General features: G+C 49.9%; 1 protein-coding gene and 1 pseudogene across 3 annotated transcripts; both read left to right on the top strand.

The window, feature by feature from the left end:
• Positions 1 to 4660: 4660 nt before the first annotated feature.
• Positions 4661 to 24605, top strand: Ghrh (growth hormone releasing hormone). 3 transcript variants are annotated; one of them, XM_032902435.1, is made up of 5 exons: positions 4661 to 4737; positions 19584 to 19683; positions 19910 to 20014; positions 21752 to 21842; positions 24467 to 24605. In XM_032902435.1, exons 2-5 carry the CDS (start codon positions 19604 to 19606, stop codon positions 24503 to 24505), a joined length of 315 nt encoding a protein of 104 aa, XP_032758326.1. In that variant the 5' UTR covers positions 4661 to 4737; positions 19584 to 19603; the 3' UTR covers positions 24506 to 24605. The 3 variants fall into 3 exon arrangements, with proteins under 3 accessions (XP_032758326.1, XP_032758325.1, XP_032758324.1); XM_032902434.1 differs by having other exon boundaries at positions 4661 to 5408; XM_032902433.1 differs by lacking the exon at positions 4661 to 4737 and adding an exon at positions 23507 to 23662 and having other exon boundaries at positions 19586 to 19683; positions 24467 to 24512.
• On the top strand, positions 7778 to 8045 carry LOC116900728 (annotated as a pseudogene).
• Positions 24606 to 26272: the final 1667 nt, after the last annotated feature.

The following is a 26272-nucleotide window of genomic DNA, read 5'->3' as shown; positions in this document are numbered from 1 at the left end:
GTTTTTAAGTGATAGAAATAGATATTGTTTGTTTATTTTTGTAAATCTCATTTACTTATTTACCCATTTTCACATGTGTCTACCTGTGTGTGTAAGTATAGGTATGCCCATGCAGAGGTCAGAGGTCAACCTCGGGTTGGTCCTCAGTTTCCGCCTTATCTGAGGCAGATCTCTTATTGGCTGCGGCACACACCGGGTTAGGTGGCCCACAGGCTTCCAGGGATTCTCCTGTCTCAGCCTCTCTCCTCACCGCAGGAGCACCTGGATTACAAACCTCATCTAGCTTTAAATGGGATCTGGTGATCCAAACCCAGATGCTCACACAGCAAGCAAGTTACCCACTGAGCTGTCTCCATGGCCCCCAGATAGTTTATTAAAGAGACAGATGCTCCCAAGAGCGAGAGTGGCCTAAAGAGCTAGAACAGCATGGAGACCAGAAACCTACCTCCCTTTTTCTTTATGACAGGTCTCACTGGGCCCTGGCGTTTGCTATTAAGGATAGGCTGGCTGTCCAGCAAGCCCCAGGGATGCCCTGACCCCTACCTCTTCTTCACTTGGATTACAAACAGCCAGCTTCTTGGCTGGAGGTTGAACTCACGTACTTACAGTTTTGTGGAAGAACTTTGTAGAATTAGGAATTGGATAAGGCACTGTTAGGAAGTTAGTTCTGGGGCTGGAGAGATGACAGCTCAGTGGTTAAGAGCACTCACTGCTCTTCCAGAGGTCCTGAGTACAAATCCCAGCAACCACATGATGGCTCATGACCATCTGTAATGAGATCTGATACTCTCTTCTGGTGCCTCTGAAGACAGCTACAGTGTACGTATATATAATAAATGAATAAATCTTTTTAAAAAAATGAAGTTAAGTCAGATCTCTGGATGGCTCATTTTTTTTTTTTTTTTAACTTGGGGATCAGCAACTCTTCCCTTATTTTTATATTTTGTAGTTAGGCAATGCAGAGGATGCCCATATTTTCTCTGAAAATGTTAACAGGGCACTTCTTTCTCTGAGTCACAGATTTTTCCAGTTATAAAATGGGGACAAAGGGGCTGGGGATTTAGCTCAGTGGTAGAGCGCTTGCCTAGGAAGCGCAAGGCCCTGGGTTCAGTCCCCAGCCCGGAAAAAAAAAAAAAAGGGGGACAAAAATAGCAGTGACAAAAGACCCGCAACAGCCCACACCTCACCCACAGGGCACTGCTCAACAGAGGGCGGGGCGTCTAAACTGTGGACCACGGAGCTTAGAAAACACTCGGGGCAGGAGAGGCGTAGAGACGTGAGCCTGCAATACTAACCGAGGCAGGAGGATTTTGAGTTTGAGACCAGCCTGGACTGCAGTGAGAACCTATCTAAACATGGAAAAGTGTAAACCAGAAGGCAGGAGGCAGTTCTGGATGTCGGAGAAGGACCCTTAAGGGAAATTGAGGGAAAGGAGCCAGGTGCAGGAGGAGGGAGCCTCCTCGCAATGGACGCAGGTGCCCAGCAAGGATGTGCAAGAAACAGGGAAAGGGCCTTTCCGGGAGGGAGAGCTAGCATCTACGTCAGAAGGAGACTTATTGGCGTTGGTTTGTCTGTTTAGAGGTAGTCTGGCCATAGAGTCCAGTCTGGTCCTCCTACTGGACCAGTTCTAAGGTTACAGATGAGTACCATCATACCCAGCTCAAGATTTAGTCTGTGTATTTATTCTGTTGTATACTCCTCTGTTTTGTAGAGGCAAGGTCTCATGTAGCCCAGTCCAGCTCGGGCTAGGCTTGAACTCCTGACCTTTCCCTGCTTCCCAAGTGCTGAGATCACAGGAATGTGTCTCACATTTAATGCATGCCATTTTGTACCACTGGACTTTATACTGTGGGGTTTTTTTTTTTTTTTTTTTTTTTGTTTTTTTTTTTTTTTTTTTTGAGCTGGGGACTGAATCCAGGGCCTTGCGCTTGGGCAAGCGCTCTACCACTGAGCTAAATCCCCAACCCCTATATTGTGTTTATATATGTTCCGGGAGTATATATACTAGTCAGGCTAAGAAAAAAAATATTTGTCTTATTTTTTTTTCTGAGACAGGCTTTCTTTGTGTAGCCCTGGCTGTCCTGGAACTCACTCTGTAGTCCAGACTGGCCTGGAACTCAGAGACCCAGTACTGGGGTTAAAGATGAGCGCCATCACTGCCCAGCTTATTTTTAAATCTTAATTCTTGTGTGTGAGTGCAATGTATGCATGGAGACCAGAACTGTTATAGGCAGTTATGAACCACTTGACAGAAGCGCTGAGAACCGAACTTGGGTCCTCGGGAAACAATAAGCTCTTCGAACCTCTGGGCCATCTTTCCAGCCCAAGAAAATTTGCATATACCACTGGTGTGAGGGAAAAAACTCAGTCACCATCCCTGTTCTTATCAGCCTCTCGAGCAAATGATAGCGTTATTTTCAAAGGGAGGTTACAATATATTAGCCTTGGGGAGAATCTAGAATTAGAACCTGTGTTGCTTACAGTGAAATGGCAGAGGACTCAAGGGCCAAACAGGAAAGGGGGGAAAGGAGAGGAAGAGACAGGAGAAACAGAGGATGTGTCTACATACAGTGACCCCTGGGTAAAAAATTCGAAATTACTCTAGTGCCACTGAGACCGCTCGCTTCGTGTGCTGCCTGCTTCTTTGTTGTCAGCTGCCAGGTTGTCATGGTAATGTAATAACCTCTGATAAGCTCATTTTCAATTCTGAAATATTTTAAAGAAAAGCAAATAGTAATAATCTGCAGAACGGCTGCAGTGAGAGAGAAGATGCTCACGGGCGAGAACAGCATCAGGGTGACCTTTCTGGGGCTGAAGCCCGTCTTAACGCTGGTGGGGGGAGCGGAGAGCAGAGGCTCAGAAACCTGGGCAGGCATCTGAAGCGCCAGAGGCCAGTTCAGTCACTTTCTGCTCCAGTGGGCCTGATGTGTGTGGCGCTTTGACCCAGTTCCCAGTAAGTGCACAGAGTGCCATTTGGGACCACAAAAGCCGCTGCCCAGATGGGTTTGTACTGGGCTCTGTGAGTGGCATGCTCTAGTCTCTCCTTGTCCTAGACACATCTACCCCACTCCGCTGGTCTCCTCTATTACCAAGAGGCACAAGGTCCTAACATCCTATCCGGTAGACATCTTGTGACCAAGGGCTTTCAGGGCAGCTTCCAAAGCAGATGAGTAGGTGGGAAGACTGGCGGGTGCCTGCCTGTTCTTTTTTAGAGCTCTTTCATTCAGCTGCCTCACCATAGGGCTGACCAACACTGACCGCTGGACCCGAGAGAATGTTCATTAGGAGTGTGTAGCTAAGGAAGGGCTAGACCTGGCTGGAGAGAACCGGAAGCTGGACGCTTTCTTCAGGAACCATAATTGATTTCAATGGGATTCTGATCTCCTGCAGAAATGGATGCGAGGGCCAACGAGTTCAAAAATCAGCCCAGTCTGAAACAAACACACACACACACACACACACACACACACAGAGCTTGTTGAGTAGAAACACAGTCAAACTAGCACTAGCAACTGAGGCAGGAGGATCACCAGGTTAATGATATCTGAACCTAAAACAAAACAACGAAAACGGGGGTGAGGATGTGATTCCCCTAGAGAGCATGAAGCCCTGAATTCCATGCCCAGCCCCACGACATGGTGGAGCACACCTGTGAGTACAGTGTTGCTGTGGGAGATGGGGGAGGGTCATAAAAATCATAACTTAAAGGTCATCTTTGGTTGCAAAGCAAGTTTGAGGCCAGCTTGGGCTACATGAGACTCTGTCTTGGGGGGTGGGGGCGGAGATAAAGGAAGGAAGAAAAGGGTCAGAAATTAAAAAATAAAAGTAAATAAAATTTTAACTTTTAAACTAAAAGAAGAGACGAACATAAAGAGTTGTGGTGGCGAGCACAGCTTTGTTTTGGTTTAAAGGGTCTGAAATCCAGTGTTTTGTTGGAAACAGGCAGGCAGGGGAGGGCAGCAGTCTGCGCGGAGCTCTGAGCCGAGGCTGGCAGGGACAAAGAACTGCCTTCCTGGATGAGGACTGCATGAGCAGAGACCTGGTGATGGGAGCCCACTAAGGCCTGCTGAGGAACTAGAAGTAGAAGCAGGAACCGCTGGAGCTGAGTCTCCTCTCTCCAGATGCCGCAGCCTGTCAGAAGCGGGACTCGGGAAAAGGGCTTCTCTTCCGCCCCAGGACAGAGTCTGTTTTGTTTCTGGCCTACTCTGTCTGGCTCCTCTCCAACACCAGTTCTTAAGGCTCTGGACATACACAATTCCACAGGCCCCTCTCCCAGGATCCAGAAACAAGACAGTCACATCCGGCATCCTCTGCCAGCTCCCGCTCCTCCAGCTTCATCGCAGTCCTCAGTCCCTGGCAACCACCCACCGAATCCCCTTCCCTGCCACCGTGTGTGGAAGCGGGACACTGGACAGTCATTTTAGCTGATTTGTTCAATTTGTTTCCTGGGCTTTGGGCAACCCACTCCATCTGTGGATGACTGTAAGCAACTTCCAAGCAGCATGCCTTCCTAGCCACCTCCCAGGAGCTCCCCAAGGGCTGCCTTTCGTTCTCCTTCCAGGGGTCTGTAGAATACAGCCCTGGATGTTTCCAAGGCACGGACTGGCATAATAAGCGCAGGCGTCTCCATGACACCGTTCATTGAGCTTATTGGAGCGTTCTGCGGATGCCACGGAACATCGAGCCAAATCCCAGGAACACGCTCTGAACCCCAGGAGTTGCACACCACTCTATTAGGTAGTTTATTGGCGCATCAAATCTGGAGTCTACCTCCCTCGGTTCACAAATCAGTTCAGAGAGAGGATCAAACGTGCCCAAGATTAAAGAGTAATGACGTCACCTGCTCCTCTTCCCTGAACGGCATGATGCCAGGGATGTGACTGGTGACCTGAAAGGGAGGGAAATCAAGGCAGGAACGGCTGGGGGTGATGGAGACCTCAAGGCTGTTGTGAGCTCCCCAAGAACAGACTCTCTGGAGGCAGGCTTTATCGAGCAGGTCGTTCAACTGGGGAGCACAAAGGCTACTTAAATTTTTGGGGAGTGAGTAGGGGCACTCAGGGTAAACGGATGTCATTGTCCAAGGCCAAGGTGTAGGGAATGCTTTACTGCATGAAAAGGAATTTGAGGTGCTTGCTGTCTGGACGTGACTTTGTCCAGAGAGGAAATTTAACCTATAACCCGGCCACCGGTTATGACTACCTCAAGGATGGCAGAGGTGGGGCCAAAAGGCTATGAACGTGCTCTGGAACATGCAGGCCCAGGACAGAGAAGGAGGCGTCCTGCTCCTGCTGGCCTTAAGATGGGAATTTTAGGGTCTGGACATCACTGGTGCTCCAGGTCAGCTCTCCTGGTTGCGGATCTCTCCTGGTCAAGGCTCCCAGCTCGCCTGGATCCCACAACTGCACAGTGTAAGTTCATAGACATCTAAATTTTTTTTAAAGATTTATTTATTTTATGTATATGAGTACACTGTAGCTGTCCTCAGACACACCAGAAGAGGGCATCGGATCCCATCACAGTTGGTTGTGAGCCACCATGTGGTGGCTGGGAATTGAACTCAGGACATCTCAACCACTGAGCCATCTCTCCAGCCCGACATCTAAATTTTGACCTAGCTCTCCTGCTGCCCCTATCGAGGGACAATGTCCTCACTGAGCGGTTAATAGGGATCTGCAGACCCCTGATGAACAGCAATGTGGCTAACCGCCCTTTCCCGTGAAACGCACGGAAACTGCGGAGCCTGGGAGGGAAATGAACCCAGTCAATCTCTTTTGTTATTTTTATCTGATTGGGTTCACTTCAGACCGGTTCCCATTTCTTATTTATGACCAAAGGCCCTTGAGTGAGAAAAATGAACTCAAGGACACCATTTTCTTTTATGCACTGCAAATGTTTCTATACCTCCCCTCCCCTCCTCCTCCTTTAAAATAACATTTCCTTCCCAGCCCCCCCCGCCCCCAAGCTTCTAAAATCCCTGGCCTTTCCAATCTCCTCTTTGCCTTGGCTATAATTATCTTGGGAGAATTTAAATTCCTTATCATGGGTTTGTGACAGCTTAAGGCCTAGCTTCCATTCCGAGGTCTTGTCAAATTGCCCTCCATAGGAATTATTGTTAGGGCTTTTTTTTTTTTTTTTTCTTAAAGGGTGATAATAGGATTTTGACTATGTTGAAGAAAGAACCCTTATCTTTTTTGAGATATGTGCTGAAATATTTACCAGTCCGGGATTTGCTTCAGAACAGTCCGGTGAGGGAGATGGCGAGCACCACAATATCTTACTGAAAGTGTCTTTGCTGGCTTCCTCTCACAATCCTTCATTCCTTTCCCAGTGCTGAGGGTGGAACTGGGGACCTCATGGATGCTTGGTAGGGATTCTTCCACTAAGCAGCTGCCCACCTCTCTTGCAGGGACCCTTTGGCTTCCTCTCTTTTACCTCTCGCCCCCAGTCTTTGGATCTGTATGTTTTGAGACTGGAGATGGGATTTGCCTCTGGGAGACTCAGGAAAGGAGAGAGAGAATCTTAGTTTCGAGAGCCCATCTCCAGGCTGACAGAAAGTAGCTCTCTCTCTCTCTCACTGGGGTCTTTCCTTCTTTTGACCTTATTATTCGTGTGTGTGGAGGTCAGGGGACAACTTTGAGGGGTCGTCCCCTCTCTTTCCACCCTTTGTGGCTCCCAGGGATGGAACTGAAGTGGCTGGGCTTGCATGGTAAGCACCTTCATCTGCTGCACCATCTCGATGGCCTGGATCCCCCTTTTCTACTTCTGCTTCACCTGTCTGGAAGATAGATATAAATTCCCCAAGGTCTCTCCGACCCCCACCCTACCCCCACTCCAACTCCTGTGCCCTTCAAGGAAGGGAGAGAGGGAGGGAGGGAGGGAGGGAGGGAGGGAGGGAGGGAGGGAGGGAGGGAGGAGGCAGCTTAGAGAAACAACCATCATTTCCAAGATCTGGACCAGATCTAGCCACCTGGTCCCCAGGGGTTCCTGGAGGTCTTATGACACTCCATCCCCAACACGTGCGAATGGAACTCCCGTCCCCTCTTAACGTGATCTCCACAGGCATCCTGGCCCTCCCTCCAGTCATCCATAGACTCATCTGGGCATCCTTTCCCTTCACTTCCCTGCCCTGGCTGTCTTGATAAGCTCGTCTAGGCTGTGCTGGTCTAGCCTATGCTCATCTTGCAGAGCCTCCCTTAGTTACCTTTCACCATTGCACTGGTTCAGGCCCAAGGCTCACTGGCCTGGACTTCCTGACTGGATTCACTTCCTTCAGGCTGCTGCCAATGTTCCCCTTCTCAAACCATCCCACCAGGCCTTGAGAGCCTCCAATGTCCTCTCTCTGTGGAGAACAAGAAAAGACGAAATTCCTTAGTGTGGCATTTGATACCCTGCATAGTTTGGTCTAAATCTATTGGTCTCTATTTCCTACTTGTGGAGCCATGGACCTGGGTTCATATCAAAATAAGATCCCATCTCTATGATTAACATGCCAGAATCCTAGGTCCTACCCTCAACATTTTTTTTTTTTTTTCCGGAGCTGGGGACCGAACCCAGGGCCTTGCGCTTGCTAGGCAAGTGCTCTACCACTGAGCTAAATCCCCAACCCCTTACCCTCAACATTTGAATTAGGAATCAATCAATCCATCTGAGAAGCACACAGAAGACCAGAAGGCATAGGGCTCAAGTGGGAATTAGCTCTATAAGTTTGAGCACCAGAACTCAGGTCCCAGCTTTCTGAGGTGGCCTTCCTACTGGTGTTGTCTTTGGGACTTCCATCATGGCGTACCAAGGCCAGGGCCAGAGGGTGCAGCCCATCTTTCTCTCTTATCTTCAGATACTTGCAAAGTGGATCTCAAATTCAGGTGTGGCTCTGTGAGCAAGTGGATGCTCGGATAGAGGGTTGTATCATTGGCTTTGATGAGTACATGAACCTCGTATCAGATGATGCAGAAGAAATTCATTCTAAAACAAAGTCAAGAGAACAACCGGGTCGGATCATGCTAAAAGGAGACGATATTATTCTGCTCCAACGTGTTTGCAACTAGCAATAGTCAAGCAGGGGAGAAGTCGAGAAGGGAGTTCAGGGTTTTAAAGGTGTCTTCTTCTGGGAGCTACGTTTACTCATCTTGTTTCACTTGTACATTATCATTAGGTGGCAATAGATGTTGTGAGATTGTTTTTGTTAAAAGGAAAAAGGAAAGAAAGAAAAGGGCCTCTACACACACACATGCATATGCACCTGCAACCCACGGGAACCTCCATACATACATAAGTACATTTTATGTTCACAGAAGATCCTAGGGCCCTCCCTCCAGCCACAATAAGTGTCATTTCCCTATCTCACTTCTCTTTGAGGCCCCATCTCAATACCATGTCCTTCACAAAGCCCCTGCTGCTGGCAGACAAACGGAACCTGGACCCACTGCGCTCTGAGAGCACTAAACACACTTCGGTCACACAGCGTGCACACCACACTGTAAGCAATTTCCTGCTTGCCTTCCTGTCTAGAGTGGAATCTCCACCAGAGCTAGGCCCAGAACACCAGGGGTCCCCTCGCTCGGCACAGAGCAGTGCTTCATAAATACCAGTTCATTCGATCGCGACTTATTCTTCCTGGTTCCTTCCTGGCCGCCAAGCATGGTGCTTAGCGCCACTGGGTGCTGTCTGATGGGAAGATACAAAGGGATGGATGGAAGCTCAAAGGGGCGATGAGACGCACAGATCAGCTAGAGATGCCCTCTCCTTGCTTAGCATTCTGGAATGCTCGTCTGTGAGAGACCAATCAGAGGGAGCTGTAAACGGGGTCAGGGCATGGCTCTGTGGGGTCTAGGTTTCATGAAGTCACCATATCTGAAGGTTCTGACGTTAATCAGGAGCGTTGCTCTTTTTTTTTTTTTTTTTTCTTTTTTTCGGAGCTGGGGACCGAACCCAGGGCCTTGCGCTTGCTAGGCAAGTGCTCTACCACTGAGCTAAATCCCCAACCCCGAGCGTTGCTCTTTTAAAACCGTTTACAGCATTTGTGTGTGTGTGTGTGTGTGTGTGTGTGTGTGTGTGTGTGTGTGTGTGTGTGTGTGTGTGTGTGTAGGTCAGGGAAAACTTGTGTGAGCTGGTTCTCTCCTTGTGCATCAGGGATCAAACTCTGGTCTGCTGAGCCACCTCACCCCGCTGTGATGAATGCGTGTGAACTGACAGTCATCTTCCCTCACAGTCCTCCCGCCATGAACCTCTTAATTTTATCACATGGAGAACTCCACCCGGCAGGATCTGCAGAGCCCTCCCCTGGCTCTACTCTGTGGGAAATCTGCTACTTGTTGTAGGGCTGGAGGAGACGTGCCTTGGGGTGCTGTAGCTGGGCCAGGGTGGTTATGCTGTTCCGGCCCCCACTTACTGTCTCTAGGAGACTGGCACATAGCACTCCGCTTCTCCATGGTTCAGCTTTTTCGGTCCTGCAGTGGGAGCCCTAGGTGTTCCTAATCCCGGTGGTTGCTGAGCGGTGAGGTCATGTACGTTGGACATCACCACCTGGGCTGTGATTTAGGACAAGTGGAGTTCAGTAAATGATGAATAATTGCTGGCCCCAGGTGCTAGCGACAGAGCTGCAAGCTGTGTCCTAGCCATGAATTCCGGCTTCTGGAGTTTAGTAACAGAGCTCCTAGGAAGCCAGGGGTGAGTGGGGAGGCTGTGGCAGGGCTGATCTTGGACTAAATGACTGGGAGTGGGTGAAACTGGGAGATAGAGGCTCTGAGAAGAAGAACGCAGACATCTTGCTTCTGCTAGTTGGTGCCGGGCTACTAGGTGCCTTAACGAAAGTGGAACCACGGAGCGGAAATGAGGCCATATTAGATCCCTGATGATTTTTTTGTCGTGGGAGACTGGGAACTGGAGATTCAGACAGGGCTTTGGGGTCCGCCTATGATGAGAGAATTATAAGAACGCCCTCGGGGTTGGGGATTTAGCTCAGTGGTAGAGCGCTTGCCTAGCAAGCTCAAGGCCCTGGGTTCGGTCCCCAGCTCCGAAAAAAAGAAGAAAAAAAAAAAAAAAAAAAAAAAGGAACGCCCTCTTCGTGTCCGCAGAGCCGATTGTCGCTAAGACATGCTAACCCTGAGACTTCAGAGCTTCCCAAGAGACGCTCCCTCCTTACTGACTGACCCCAGGTGTGCCGAGAGCCCTGTGTGATATACTTTGGTCCTGCGGCAGGGCTTGAGCCAGGACGGTCCGCTAAGTGGAAACACAGAGAAAGACTTGGGAATGATTTGGGAAGAGAAGGATGAAGGAGCTTGGGTGGCAGAGTGAAGGATGGCAAGACAGATCTGACCAGAACCTGCTTTGTTAGTCCTGGGATTTCATAGGGAACAAAGCCCCACACAAGGGGCCTCAGACAGTGAAACAAAGCCGGACTCCACCAAAGACTGGAGAACAGCGCCACCTCCTGGCTGCCTGCAGCTATGACCCTCTTCCACATGCAGAACCGCAGGGTTTTTAGGGAGACCATCCCTGTGTGTCTGATGTCTTAGCAGTCAAGAATAAAATGATCCTTTGAGCTCGTTTCCGGTGAGCCTGAGATCCTGCTCTCTAACTAACTCCCCTTCCTCACCAATACACCTACTATTCGGACCCGGATCAGCTTTGGTCCCTAGCATGTGGAGGGGCTTAGAGAAAGTACTCCCCCCACCCCACATATAAAATCATCCAACCCCAGGGGAGATCAGGCAGGGAGAATGTTTCTTGGAGAGACAGGCCAAGGAGAGGCAGCCAGATGTAGGAATAGTCTCCTTGTAGCATGATACTTGCATTAACTCTACTGTCCCTATAGCCATCCCGGTAGGCATTCATAGGTCATAGCTCTCCTGCCGCAAGATATTCCAAGGTGAGATATTCCGAGCAAGAAGAATTTACTAGAGCTGTTACATACTGTAAGGGGGCAACACTTTCAAGTAACCCAGAAGTGCATCGCTGAGCTAAATCCCCAGCCCCCTTTTAAACTTTTATTTTGAGAATCACCTAGGCTGGCCTTGAACTCTCCCTGTAGCCCCCAGGTGCTCCTTGACCTTGTGATCTTGACCTTGTGATCCTTCTACCTCCATCTACTGGGATGGAGGATGCTGGGATTAGAGACCGGCTTGAACAGGCAAGTCTTGACTTTGCCTCTTCACTGGAGAGCTCTGCAAGACCTCCTCGGATGCAGGCTTTTCTTAAAATTTAAAAAAAAAAAAAAAAAAAAAAAAAAAGGTGAGCTTCTTCACAGTTACCACCCACTCAGAAGCTCGCCTTTTCTGGAGGAACCACACAGACTAGGAGAGAGGACCAACCAGGCCAGTTTACAGAGAAAGAAACCAAGGTTCTGAGAAATTAAGTGACTTGTCTTGGGGCCACCCAGAAAGGCCACAGCAGCCAACCTCGGTGGCCTGGCTCTGACACAACACACATGTACATCCGCGTGACACTTGCTACTGAGGACTCCATAAACAGACCCAGAAGGGCAAGAGGATCAAGGGAGTCGTGAAGTCTAGGGTCTGGGCTTCCTCATCTGCTGCACAGAGGCCTGGGGCAGGCTGGGAATTCTCCCCTCCTTTGGGAAAGCAGTTTTTACAAAGGAGGGTCTGAGACCCACAGAGAGGCCCCCTTTGTTCCGGGGCTCTCTCCTGCCCAGCCTTCAGCAGCCACCTCTTTGAATGGCTGGCTCTCACACTGGAAATTTGCAACACAAATGTGCAAGCCTTTCTCCCTCTCAGCCTGGCCACACTGCCCCAGCCTTTGGGGGCCTTTTAGAACCCGTCTCTCTCTGGGGTGCTTTCTTCTTTCTTTCTTTTTTTTTTCCAGCTCAATCCCGAGGACCCTAGACACTGACACAATCACTAATTAAGGCTGGGTTAAAAACCCATCTTGGGAAGGAGCCAGCACTGAGCGAGGCCAGCCAGAGCAGGGTGGTAGGAATCGGGGTGGAGGCTGGATTTTTATTCTTGGGACTCTTTCTGGCTTTTCCCACCTCATCTTAGTGGACTTGTCAACAAATAAAGCATGCTAACAAGATGACTCCCAGCTCCCCTAACCATGGGGTTTGGCTTTCTGAGCTCAGGGCTGGTGGTGAACTGTATCTGCCTCCACTTGCTAAGACCCAGCCTGTCTAGGGAGGCAGATGTCATGATTCCCAGCTTGCAAATGCAATGATGGGGATGCAGCGAGATTAAGTGCCTTAACCAGATTCCCTCGTGGGGCAGAATGCCGTTTCATAGGAGTGCACTGGCCACCCTAGCCGGTGTGCCTGGTTTAGACTTCTTTCCTGTACCAGTGGATGAAGGGCTTCCGGTTTAAAGTGACCTTTCCTTCCCCTCCGCAGTTTCTGAGCACTTTTCTGTGGTTTTGGAATTGAAGCATCTGCTTCCCACTACCTCTGAAGGTACCAGTGAAGAGAGGTGCTTGGGTAGCCCTGTTTCTCCAGGGCCAAATCCAGCACAGAGGGCACATTCCCAAATGGCAGAAATAAGACCCTGTCTCTGGGTAGCTAGTGCAAAGAGCACTGGGGGATGAGGGACAGAGAGACTACTTATATGGTTAATAAGAATTTATAAGCGAAGGAAACAAATGCTCACTTAAGAACTGGCCAGACAGTGCTCCCTTGCCCTGGAGGGAATGTAAATGCTACAACTTGGTTCTGGAGGAGAGTTTGACAGGCAGTCTCTTGTCCTTCTCCTCTCCCTCCTCCTCCTCTTCCTCCTCCTCTTCTTCCTCCCCTTCCTCCTCCTCCCCCTCCTCCTCCTCTTCCTTTTTTGTGTGTATTACTTGTGCGCACACCCATTATTTTGTGTGTTTATGCCAGCAGCCGCGTGCCGCAGTGACCCTATTGAGGTCAGAGGTCAACTTACGGCAGTCGGTTCTCCCCTTGTGCCACAGGCTCCGGGGATAGCACTCAGGTTCTTGTGCAGCAAGCACTTCCACTCCCTGAGCCATTTTAACGCTTGGCAGCTTTTTAAATATTCAAAGTATCCTCTTTCTGCACAGCAACTGTTCCGCCCCTAGAGCCCTCCAAGACAGATGAATTTGCCCATTCTCACTAAATCTTGCAAGGATCCATAGCTTTTAAACACAGTTTATTTATTTATTATTTATTATTTATTTATTTGTTTATTTATTTATAATTTTGCGTGTGTGGTGCTTTGCCCCATGTCTGTCTGAGCACCCTGTGCATGCAGAGCCCACAGAAGCCAGAAGAGGGCGTTGGGATGCTCTGGGACTGGAGTTACAGATGGCCGTGAGTCACCCCGTGAGTGGCAGAGATCAAACGTGCAGTCCTCTGAAAGAGCAACCTGTGCTCTTGATCACTAAGCCGTGGCTCCGGCTCTGTAGAGTGAGTCTTAGTGTATGTAGCCTCCAACCAATTAACTCAAATGTCCTCAAGGTGAGTGGGTGGATAAGCTGCCACAGTCACACAATGGAAGAAAAAGGACTAAACTACCCATGTGTTCGTCTCAGTGACACGCAGGGCCATACCTACCCTATGCTTCCACACATAGGAATTCTCAGAAGAAAAATAAAGACGGACAGCGGACGGGTGCTTGCCTGGGGCTGGGGAGGGAGTGGCAAATGGGTGGAAGGGTCTGATTTGAAGTAAGGGACATTCTGAGACTGTGGCAGTGGTGGCCCATACTTATGGTGGTACATACTTATAATAGACTCAAAGGGCTAAAGATCTGATACAAGTGATCTGGAGTGCTGTAGCTCAGTGGTAGAGCACCTGCTTAGCTTCCATAAGCCCTGGGTTGGGTTTCCCATGTCTCTCTGTCTGTCTCTGTCTCTGTCTCTATCTCTCTCTCTGTCTCTCTCTGTCTCTCTCTGTCTCTCTCTGTCTCTCTCTCTCTCTCACACACACACACACACACACACACAGGAAGCAAAGTGACCATTACAAAATGTGAGTTACAATGTTAGGAGCCCAGGGCCTAGGAATACTCTGAAAAGCCCCTCCACTTAGTGTGAGGATCCCCGTTTGGAAGTCAGTCTTTGAGCACTGACACCTGACTGGTTCTGGCTGACAGCACACTGAGTGTGCCTCTGTTGCTTCTTCGTCCAGAGGTTAGACTAGCCAGTCTATATGAGTTTATATGAGTACACGGTCACTCTTCAGACACACCAGAAGAGGACATCAGACCCCATTACAGATGGTTGTGAACCACACGTGGTTGCTGGGATTTGAACTCAGGACCTCTGGAAGAGCAGTCAGTGCTCTTAACCTCTGAGCCATCTCTCCAGCCCCCACTTATTGCTTTTGTTCTGAGTTTTGGTATTTACTTTAAATTTGCCATCTCATTCTTAATTCTTGAAGGAAGTTATGGCCTGGCCTGACCACTTGGTGCGGATGTGGCCCACAAGGTGACATGCCCCTTAGTCCTCACTTGTGTGGGGAACATCTCATGGTTGCTGTATGCAAGAACATGGCTCAGCCAAGACTAGGAAACAAGGTTGCAAAATGTCACTGTGAGGTGGTTCTCAGAAAGTGCTTGCTTTAGACTGAGCCACAGAGGTACTTAGAAGCAAGGAGAGAGGTCTCTTCTCCCTGTCTACTTCTGGAGCAGCAAATTGTGTGTGTGTGTGTGTGTGTGTGTGTGTGTGTGTGTGTGTGTGTGTGTGTGTGGTGTGTGTGCATGTGTTTCTGTGTGTGCACATGCATGTGCATGTGTGGAGCATATGTGCATTTGTGTGTGTGTGTGGTGTGTGGTGCGTGTGCATGTGTTTCTGTGTGTGCACATGCATGTGTATGTGTGGAGCATATGTGCATTTGTGTGTGCATGTGTGTGTGGTGTGTGTGCATGTGTTTCTGTGTGTGCACATGCATGTGTATGTGTGGAGCATATGTGCATTTGTATGTGCATGTGTGTGTGTGCATGTGTATTGCACACATATGTGTGTGTATGTGTGTACATGGTGCTGGTAGGGTTAATGCGTGTGTAAGCCAAAGACTACTACTGAGTCTCTTCCTCAGCCTCTCAGCACCTTATTTCCTGAGATAAGGTCTCTCACTGAACCTGGAACTCTAACATGATTGACTGGGCAGAAGCTCCATGGAGCCTCCATCTTCATTTCCTGGTTCTGGGATTACAGGTGCCCGTTGTCCTGCTTGGTACGTCAGTGCTGGGGAATCCAAACTCAGGCCCTCATTCCTCGAGTCACAGACTGACTTTATAGACGGAGCCATCTCTACTCCGCCTCCTTCTGAGCAGGAGCCTTGCTATGTTGCCCAAACTGGCCCAAAACTCCTGGACTCAAGCAATTCTCCTGCCTCAGTCTCCTAAGGAGTTGGCACTTCAGATGCACACACTCAAATATTCAGCGAGGCCCACTTAAGGGTCTGTTTTATAGGCTCCAAAAATACAGATTTCTAAAGAAGAGAAACTTTTAAGAAGTTCGAAAGTTGCTATTCCCAGGTATAGACACCGAGGCCTTAAGGGTAGAAGGAACTTGCAAGGGTCACAGGGGTTGTGAGTAACAGGATGGGAGAGGAGGCAGGTCTCCGACCTCTGCGTGGATCTCTCTCTGCAGGTCCTCAGAGTCGCACGAGAAGCCAGCACTTCTGCCTCAAATGCTTTTATGCTGTTTTTGAGAACGCTTAGCTACGGGCTAGAAAAATCTGGAAACATCGCAGTTCTCCCGAGGTTTCCATCTCTCTTCTCTCTCCCTTCACACTTCTCTGAGGCAGCTTAGGTTGGGCTGCCTTGACACATTACGGAGGCTGCTCCGGGGTTCGGCTTGTCGACAGCAGCAGCTGGTATAAATCAAACGCAGGGACAATTTGATAATTGGATGACAAGGGAGACAGTGAACAATTTTCCCCACTAAGAGGGAAAAAAAAACATTTGTTGGTAATATTGTCTATTCCATAGTGAAAGAAAGTTACGTGTGGACAAAACAGAATTATAGGGAACTTGGAAAAGCATAGTTTTGGGGAGAGTGAGCAAAGCCATGACATTGTGGTAAATATAATTACTAGACTCTTACTGTTATTCACCATTTTTCTCAGAATAATCATTCAACATTATATTCTGTTCACCCCCACAAAGACGAAGGAGAAGTTCGGTATGGGTCTAAATTAGTGGGGGCACAGAAACCACTTTTCCCCATTAGTTTGCGTGATGCTAAAAATGGCGCATTTCGTTGACTTCTGCGCAATTGACTCTCTGACGCTGACAACACTTAGGGAAATGAAGGTATAAATGTGCGTTACGGCAGTGGCTGGAGCAGATGCCCAGCCTGAGGTCAGTGGGACCTGAGCAGCGCCTCGATCGGAGAGGGATACCTGTCACCTCAGAGGTGAGGGGGGGACCCTGGGGGTAGGGCTGGATGGGGGCAAGGAAAATTGACATTTCACCAACTCACAGAAGCCAAGCCCTTGGCCAGCCTGATAGGGACATGTAGTACCTGTTCAGAGTACAGTGTCCCCTCAGCAGAGCTCTCGTGGCTTTGGGTGGCTTTGGTGGCTTTTGGTGGCTGGTGCCATGTGGGGATCATGGTGAAGGCACTGTACTTGGACACATGGAGAAGTGGCAGGCACAAGGATTGCGGGAGTTGGTGAGAGTCAAGGGAGGGCTTGGGGGCTCCTTCCAGGGTGTGGGGCAAGCTTCTGGGTTGAGCTGTGAGCTGGCTGGGTTTTCCTGTCAATAACAGGACTCAGCCGTGCATTTATCTGAAAGCAGTCCAGTTGCTGGAGAGATCAATTCGGCTCATCGATCACCCAGAGCCAACTCGGTATAATTGCCTGGAAATTGATAACATTTCGCCTTCTCCCTCAATTTGCAGCCGTGTTCCTCACTCTTATTTTCTGGCCTAATTATCGGGTCTTGGAGGCCTTCTATTACTCGATGGATGTGTGACCCCTGCTCCTTGCTTGAATAGACCTGGAGCACTTATTATCATCAATATTATTGTTTACTACCGTAAACCGCCTCAAACCCTTCTCTGGCATACGATTCCTCACTGAAAACTTAAGGTTTTATGTGGGGTGTGGTTTGGTGCTCGCTAGAGCTTTGCCCTGAGTTTCGTCTCTGGCATCACAAAAACACTCGGCCTCAGGTTTCTTTGCTCTTGAAGTGGCTTTTTGGTCAAATGGTTTCAGAATTGGACTAGAGTCTCAAGCGTTAAGGTTTGTCGGTTGCAAAGGAGAACCTTTAGCAAAAGTAGACGATGCCCTGGAGGTTTCCACAGAGCCTTCACTCATGTGTGCCCTTGAGGCCTGACCTCTGTTGTTTGCTACAGATGTGTGGCAGGATGCTGGCAAAATGGTGTCACCTGGTGAGGATTGACACCCCTTCCTCCTAACACTCATGACCTCATCTATGTCTAACCCCAGAATTAGCCCTGCCAAAAGCCGGTGCCTCAAGATCTAAAGTATCAGATGCAGCTGGGTTGGGACCACTTTGTCACTCGGGAACATAGTCAACGGCTATCTCACAGTCTCTGTTCCTGTCTTACTGTAGCCTGAGTGACTCTGGTTGCTCCAGTCTGTGTCTACTGGGATTGGCCAACTCCATGCAATGGGTTCGCATAGCTGGGGTTGCTACAGAGTCTGGACCCATCCCTGGGGCGAAAAGCAAATGTTGACTCTACGGCTTGACCAGACTGTGCAGTGACTGAGCCTCATTACGAAGGAACGGGGTGTTACTGAACTCAATATAACTGTTCCCCCCCGAAGCCCACGCTCTGATGAGGATCAACTTGATACCGCTGGGGGGTGGGGGCGGGGTGCAGCGGGAGGTGGCCAGGAAGCGTGTGCTCCTGTTTATTTCCCTTTTGACTTCTGGGAGGCCTCGTGACACGGAGCAAAAGCTTGCCTTTTCTTCTGGAACCCTTTCCCACGTGCAGGGGACAAATCCTGAAGGCCCCACGAATAGGAAGAATTGTGAATGGGGTGAACTGTGAATAGGGTATTGTATCTGAGGGACTGTAAGAGCCGGATGATGTCTGCTGGCCTGGGAAGTAAGGCCCATTCTCAAGGGTCCACTCGGAAGCTATTTTGATGGAGGACCATGTGAAAAGTCCCTTCCTCCTCCTTGGGCTCTAGTCTTGGCTGTGAAATGAGGGTGACGGTGCCTGCTCTGAAGTGGGTGTGAGGAGGCCAGGGGATGGAGGGCAGGAGGGGAGAAGGCAGAGGAGGTAGAGGAGAGCTTAGGCCAAGAGTAGGGTCTGAGCTTCATGCCAAACAAGGGCTTCTGATCTGGCAATAAAGAGACCAGGGGCTTGGAGATGAGACATGAAGAAATGATAAGTCAGATGGTGTGGAGAAGCAGGAAATGCAGAGGCTGTGTCAAGGGACCCTCCTTATGTCCCAAGAGTTCTGTGTTTGAATGTCCCACTTCTGGAGAGGCCCGGCTTGCCTGGAAAAGAAGTGTGATGCACACGAAAGACAGAAAGTGCAGATATTTGACCCAAACAGCAAGGCCTAAGTCTGAGTGGCCTGGTGTGGAGGGAGGGGCCTAGTGAGCCTAGGCAAACATGGTGAACTAAGTCAGTGCTGGCCCTGCTTACAGAAATCAGCCCTCAGCAGCATTAGGGAGGGAGAGGAATCTTGGGAGCAGAGGGGTGCTGCTCTCAGGGACCACTTAGATGATGCAGACAGACACATGCTGAGAAGATGCAGCCCCTAGATGGCCAGTGGCTTCAGACCAGGGCAGCCCAGAGCTGACAGGAACATCTTCCTGACCCAAGCCAAGGCAGCTCTTCCCCTCAGTGCAGAGCTTGGTGTTAACAGGTCCAACTCAGGGGAGTTACGAAGTCTGAGAAGGCTCTGACACGCTCACTCACGCTCACACTTGATGTCCCCCTCTTCCCTTTCAGTGCTAATCCTCTTGGGAATGTAACAATTATGCCAGATGTGGTGGTACATGTCTGTAATTCCAACTCTCGGGTGGCTGAGGCAGGAGGATTATGAGTTAGAGGTCAGCCTGGGCAACATGGTGAATTCCAGGCAAGCCTCAGCTACATTGTGAGGCACTGTCTCAAACCCCACCTCCAAAATGTAAGCTTCTGGAACAAGAAGGGTACCCCCTTTGCTCCAACTCCACACAGGATGAAACATTGGGAATCTGCTCTCTGAATGAAGAAAGAGCTATGGCCACAGTAGAAGTTTCTAGCGAGTTCCTTACAAGCCAGACGGTTCACTCGGACTGTTCTCTGCACCTGACCTGATAATAATGCTCCTTATCTCTGTCTGGGGAAACTGAGACTCAGACAGCTTAAGCCACTGTAATGGGGAAGCAGTAAGATCAGAACCAGGGTTGGAGGTCAGATTTATCTTTGAGCATGGTGCCTCTGCGTCCTGCCATTAGCTGACCAGAGGACGGCACACTCTCCTGTGTGTGTCTCTCTCTGAGGCAGCTTCCTTCCCTCACACTTGCAGGAGGGGCAGTTTTCACGGTGTTAACTGAATTTCAGCCTCATGAGGCCTCATCCAGTGTGGCTTCCCTCTGGGTGGGGAAGTCGGACCTGAGGACTGGCAATGCGGAACTTGAATCCAGGTGGATGGACTAGGGCTTGTTATGGGGTGTCCCGGGGACACTGGGGATGCATCTGATTATATCCTGCTGCTCTTCCTTCAGGTCCCGCCCCCGAGTGAAGGATGCCACTCTGGGTGTTCTTTGTGCTCCTTACCCTCACCAGCGGCTCCCACTGCTCACTGCCCCCCTCACCTCCCTTCAGGTAAGCAGCAAGGACCCCTGCATAAGTTGAGCCACCAGTGCCAATGGCAGATGCTCATCTCAGGCAGTGACCAGGCATCAAAGCCCCAGAGGTCACACAGCCAGGATCTGAGTCTCTCTGGGGAGTGAGGGGAACACGGGACAACAAAGGGGACCTTACTGAGATGTCACCGTAGCTCACACTGCTCTCCTACCTAACACGGTCCTGCCTCTGACCCTTTGCACAGGGTGCGGCGGCATGCGGATGCCATCTTCACTAGCAGCTACCGGAGAGTCCTGGGCCAATTATATGCCCGCAAACTGCTGCACGAAATCATGAACAGGCAGCAAGGGTAAGCAGACATTCCAGTAGCTATTTCCCTGTCACCTCAGCCTCCGAGTTGGAGGTGGGGACCAAGCTTCTCCTCTTCCCTGACACAGTGTATATCCGTGGCTCTCAACCTTCCCAAGGCTCTGACCCTCTAATGCTCCTCCTCGTGTTGTGGCGATCCCCAGCCATAAAATCGATTGCTACTTTACAACTGTAATTTTGCTACTGTTATGAATCGTAATGGGAGCGTCTGACCTGCAGGAGATCTGGCTAGGCAACCCCAAAGGGGTGGAGACCCACAGGTCGAGAACCACTGGCATGTATCTTTTCGGGATTTCGCACAGGAAAAGTAGCCCAGGTCAAACCTCCACTTAGACCTACTGTGTGCCTCTCCCCCGTCCTTGGCTCCAGCAGTGACAAAATGCTGATGGTTATTGTTCCTACTTCATCTGGACTCCAGCCCAGAAACAAAGACTAGGCGTGGGGACATGTGTACACATGGGGAGGGCAGCCATCGTAAGTCTCTCCTCAGATCTTTGAGACCACCTGTCATTATCCCATTGGAGGGACCCACGTGTCATCTCCAAAGGATGCCCAGAGGGTAGTTGAGCAAAGATTAGGACAACCTGGCTTTGTAGTTGTTGTTTGAAAAACCTTCGGAAGTGCCGGAATGCCGTCGCGAAGGAGTTAGCGTGTGCAGCTTTTGCAGAGGACCTGGGTTCAATTCCCAGCATCCACGTGGAAGCTGACACCTTTCAGTGGCTACAACTCCAGTCTCAGGGGCTCTGATGCCCGCTTCTGGCCTCCACAGGCACCGGGCACACAGGTCGGCAAAAACGTCTATACACGTAAAAATAAATGAACACAAAATTTAAAGCTACAGTAGTACTTTCAGAGTGAGCAGTTCCTACCATTTTGTCATTTTTCCCCCGGATCAGCAGCACACAGGGACACACACCCAGACGTGTGCACATTCGCCATGACGATGGTCTCATTTTCTCGGAACCATTTTTAAATGTCTCATTTCTTCTGAGGTAGGGTCTTGTCTAGCTCAGGCTCAATACGTATCTGAGGCTGTCTCTTCTGAGCCTCCTGATTCCGCCTCCCGAATGCTGGGATTTCGAGCCTGTGCGTTACCAGCCAGCGTGACCTTTTACCCAGTGGCACTTGTGTCTCCTAACATCTAACACCACCCTCCTCTGGGCTGGGGTGACGCTGTCACTCACAACACATATTTAAATCTCACAGTTGTCCCACCAGATTCTCCAGACTTATTTGTTTCCTGACCCAGGGCCCAGCGTAGACGCACAGACTGCAGTCATCATCCTATCTGCTTTTCATTGTTAGATTGATTTGATCGCTTCACCGCTGTGTTTGCATGCATGTCTGTGTACTACATGCATGCCAGATGCCCTCTGAGGTCAAAAGAGGGCATCTGATGCCCTGAAACTGGTTAAATAATCTTATAATTAGTACCCGATGTGACCTTCTCAGCGGGGGTATCAAAAGCCGCCACACAAGTTTGTCCAGTGACTTACCGGTGGATAATAAATTTGATCACTTGTTTTAAGGTGCCGAGACTAGTTATCCGTGGGGAGGGTTTTACAGTGGTGTGGGTATTTGTGCTGTGTTCTCCACTGCCATGCCCACTGCTCCCCAGGTATCGATGACTGTAAGTAGGTTGCCTAAGAATCCATTCAGACTGACTGGACATCCTACCCAATGGTGGTCTCACTGTTTCTCCTTTCCAATCCCATAGGGAGAGGAACCAGGAACAAAGATCCAGGTTCAACCGCCATTTGGACAGAGTGTGGGCAGAGGACAAGCAGATGGCCCTGGAGAGCATCTTGGTAACCTTGCTGCAGAAGCACAAATGGGGAGGGGAAGGGCACAGCTGAGGCCAAGGGCACAGGTTGGGTGGTGGTGGTGGTAGAGGACAGCACAGGTTGGAGGGGCAGAGAGAGGGTTTTTTTTGTTTTCAATGAGACAGAGTTTCTCTGGGTAACCTTAGCTGTCCTGGAACTCACTCTGTAGACCAGGCTGGCCTTGAACTGAGAGATCTACCTGCCTGTTTTCCTCCCAAGTTGCTAGAATTAGGATTAGGTGTGAGGCCTAGTCCTCGAAGCAAAGGGACAAGGCCCTCTGCCCCCTAAGCCTCAGGGACAGGGAGGAATATGTGTGAGGGGACTGCATGCCAGTCATTGCAGTGTGTCCAATGCAGTGAGTCTGAAATGTTACCAGTGCTTCTGATATGGGTCTCACACTCTTAACAGGTGCCCCAACGGATTGCTGTGGGTAATACAAAGGGGACACCTCAGAGCCTCTGTAAAAAAGACCCACGTGCCTAGAATGCCCAAGTTCCCATACCCGGTGCTGATTAAGAGGCAGAACTCATCATAGCAGTCCTTCCCCATCTTCCTGGTCCTCACATCCCCACCAGGAGTCAGGGAAGATGGAAAATGTTTCCCCTTTTCACAGAAGAGGGAAAGTGAGGCTAAGAAGAGGCAGAGTAGGAGAGATTGGCAGGTCCAGGCTGTCTCTGTCTACCTTGGGATGTCTTCCCCTAAGACCCAGTTTTAAAGACTGACTGTATGCTGAGCACACGCACTTCCGGTGCGACTCTGCTCCCGGCAGCAGCTGATGAAGCTGCCCACGCGCTCCCTCACCTTCCTTCCAACCTAATTAGACACCCAGAGCTGGAGAGCTCACCAGCTTCAGTTCGGGAGCCACAAGCAACTGTCAGGCAGATGATGGGGCAGGCATAGTGAACCAGGCTGAAGGCAGGATGTAGGCCAGCCCCAGGGCTGGCTTGGGATCTCTCTGCCCACAATTTCCTCCTCTACAAAAGGAACAGGTGAACTCTGCTCCCTTGTGAGAGCTCAAAGGCTAGAACTATGGGAATATTGCCTCTAAGAAGAATTCCACCCAGTGGCTCTCACCAGGAGAGGAGGTAATTTCCCTCTGGAGCCCAAAGGAAGATAGATGGCTACAGATCCTTGTTCCCTCCAAATCTTACAAGGGGCCTGAGAGAGGTAGAGCTTGGTGGCCCGGGCCCTGTTACCCCATATTTGGGAGGTTAAGACAGGAAGATTAATAGTTCAAGGCCAAGACTGGAGAGAGGACTCAGCAGTTAGGATACTGGCTGCTGTGACAGACGTCCTGCATCCAATTCCCAGTACCCACATGGTGGCTCACAATCATCTGTAACTGTAGTCCCATGGATTGAGTGCTCTCTTCTGGTTTGCAGACATACATGCAGATAAAACACCCATATGCATTAAACGCATACATAAATAAATCTTTAAAAACTTCCTGGCCAGCTATAGTATGAGACCCTACCAGGGAATAAAATACACAGAGTAGAAGAGAAATTTGTACCCATCTCCTATGCTAACCTTCCTGAGAGGAAGCCGACTTTCTGGTTTAGCCTTTCTCTCACTCTTGCAACAGCCATCCTGTTGTTATAAAAATATAAAAAATAAAAAAAAAGTATTGTTGTCTTTTACCTCACTAGGTCCAGCAACGCAGTGCCCCAAGATATCTGCTAGATAACTTGGTGGAAACACATCCCAACTCCTCGGCGGCCCAGTGTCTCCTGCCGCCGCACACTTTGCTACACTCAAACCGGCACATAAAAGAACACACAACACAATAACCTTTGACCCAATTGGTAAGATATAATTGCCCTCTTAAACATACAAAGCCCGGCACCATCCATCCCTTGAGAACATTAATAACAACCTGTAAATATACAGAGCAGAATCTTAACGTCAGCCTCCATCGTCGTCCTGCCACGGCCTCTCCCCCTCTCTCTCCCTCCTGTCTCTTCTCCTCATCTATCCCAGTCTCCTCCTCTTCCTTCAAACTTCTCTTCCACCTATCTTTTCTTCTCCTCCAATGACAGGCCTCTTTCTATCCTGTACCTGCCCCTCACCTGTATTTTACAAATTCAATGGGGGAGAAGTTTCTGGTGAAGCCACCTGATTCCTGAGTAGCGGCTGTCCTTGGGGCAGTGGAATTAGCATCAAAATACAGATAACTTCAGGGCAAACCACAACACCATCCCATGGATTCTGTGAGTGAAGCCTAGGCTAGGCATCAGCTATATTCGGATCACGGGTAGCTTCTGCTCTCACAGAGTCTCCCTCACAGGGGCAGGGAGGAGCCCCACTTGTTCTTACGAGGTTGCCCATTCAACAGAAAGGTTTGTAGGGTGTGGTACATGCATGTACGGGAAGAAGCTGGTCCTGTCTCATGGTCAGAAGGGAAGTGACCGGCCCAAGGTCTCAGTGGCAGCCAGTTAGCAGGGCAGGACCTAAGAGTGGGACTGACATGGCTCTGGCCCATCAGCATCTTTCCAGCCGATGCCTCCTATCTCTGGGAACCCAGAAGTTCTGTCCCTGCCTGGACCCCCAGGCACCTTGGTGGCTCATGAGTCCCGGTGTCTGGATTGAATGTCTCTTTCTTTCTGCAGCAGGGATTCCCAAGGATGAAGCTTTCAGCGGAGGCTTGAGCCCTCGGCCCCCAAACATAGCTGGACCCTGTTACTTCTACTTCAGTTCTGATCTTCTCCTTCCTCTGTGAATACAATAAAGCCCCCGTTCTCATCTGCACTTCAGCGTCCTTCATTGTCAATCTGATTGTTTTTTTAAAACGTGGTTTATATGGTTACCTCTCCCAAGTAGCATGACAAAGTATAATGATGCAGACAGGCAGAGCCGGAGAGATGGCTCAGCTGGTAAGGCTTTTGCTGTACAAGCAAGCATGAGACGAGCTCAGATCCTAGCACCCACATAAAAGCCAGGCTCAGGAGTGCATGCCTGTAGTGTCAGAGATGGGGAGGCCAAGAAAGACAGATCCTTGAGGCTCACTGGCCAATTAGTTTAGTCTAGTCTGTGAGTCCCAGTGAGAGAGGGCTCAGAAAAAAAGGTGACTGTCCTTGGCTACATAGTTAATTCCAAGTCAGTCTGGGCTACGTACAACACTTTCTCAAAAACAAACAAAACAAAACAAAAAACCGAGTAATTAAGCTTTAAAAATTGACAACTGTTGTCTGGATGACGGGATGTCTGGAATGATTAAGAGTGTAAAAATAACCACAGCGTTTAAAATCGGATGGGACTCCTACCTCTTGGTTTTCCCAGACAGCCTAGTTCAATGCCAGCAGGAAAGGGAAGCACGTGACCTCGGTCCTGAGACGTCTGCGGCCAGGTCTCCTATCTCCCAGCACGGGGACTGTGAAAGACCACCTGCTCCCCTGAGAGCATGGGCGAGCCGTGCAAAGCGTGGGAAGTGCACTGCAGGAGGCCATTCGGTGCCGGTGGAGATAGAGAGAACAATGGGAAACAAAAAGCTCCTCCGGAGGAGAAGGCTAGCCCAGAAGGGCAGGCAGAGGCAGGAGGCGGGGAACCTGCGGAGGTCTGGGACAAAGGAGGAGCTGAGTTGAATGGGAGACTCCCCCATCTCCCTTCCCGGCCCCACCTGCTCATCTCTTTCCCTGCTCTGTCCCAACAAAAGCAAAAGCTCGGGGCTCTCTCAACTTTCAGTTAGTTTTTCAGATGAAATAATGGCCGCTGAGAACCAAGGCTACTTGTGGGTTTTGAGGTGAATGCAATTACAGAAGGGCAAATCCTTTGCAGTCACCTCGGGCTTTATCTCCATTAGCAGGGACACTGGTGCCAGCTTAAACGACGTCGTAACTCCTCCCCTTAGAGGAGCTGGGCGCTCCTCGCTCCAGAGGGGCCCTACTTAAGACTGAGGGCTACTTTCATCACACTAAAGATGTTTTCTAATCAATGGAGGGCTCGTCCCTTTCATGTTTGTATCAACTTGGGAGTTCTCAGGGAGACTCCCCCCATTGCTCCCTACAACTGCCCATTGGAGGGGCCAGAGTCCATTTACTGGCAGGGTGCCCACCAATGTGAAGGTCACACACCCAAGACACAGCAAGCCTAGGACTGATGGGTGTGGGGGGGGGGAAGGGGAGATGACTGACTGCTCTTGTATTATTGTGAGATTTCAGGCCCCTTGGTACTGTGTGCTGGGACATCAAGTGACAAACTACAGGGCACAGGTAGAACTGGTTCAAACTGCTTATGGGGCTTCTGATCACAAAGAAGGTGCTCATGATTGATGATGGGGCCACACCTGATTGAAACCTGTGAAACCATCAAGTGAGAGCAGAAAGTCAAGGGCTGTGCCTGGTGGTTCATGCTTAGAATCCCAACACTAGGGAGACTGAGGCCGAGGGTCTTGAGTTCCAGGTTAGCCTGTGCTACAT

The sequence above is a fragment of the Rattus rattus genome, chromosome 5, assembly GCF_011064425.1.
Source record: "Rattus rattus isolate New Zealand chromosome 5, Rrattus_CSIRO_v1, whole genome shotgun sequence".
Classification (NCBI taxonomy): domain Eukaryota; kingdom Metazoa; phylum Chordata; class Mammalia; order Rodentia; family Muridae; genus Rattus; species Rattus rattus.
Note: the sequence above shows the minus strand (reverse complement) of the source record. Positions and strands in the feature narration are given on the sequence as shown.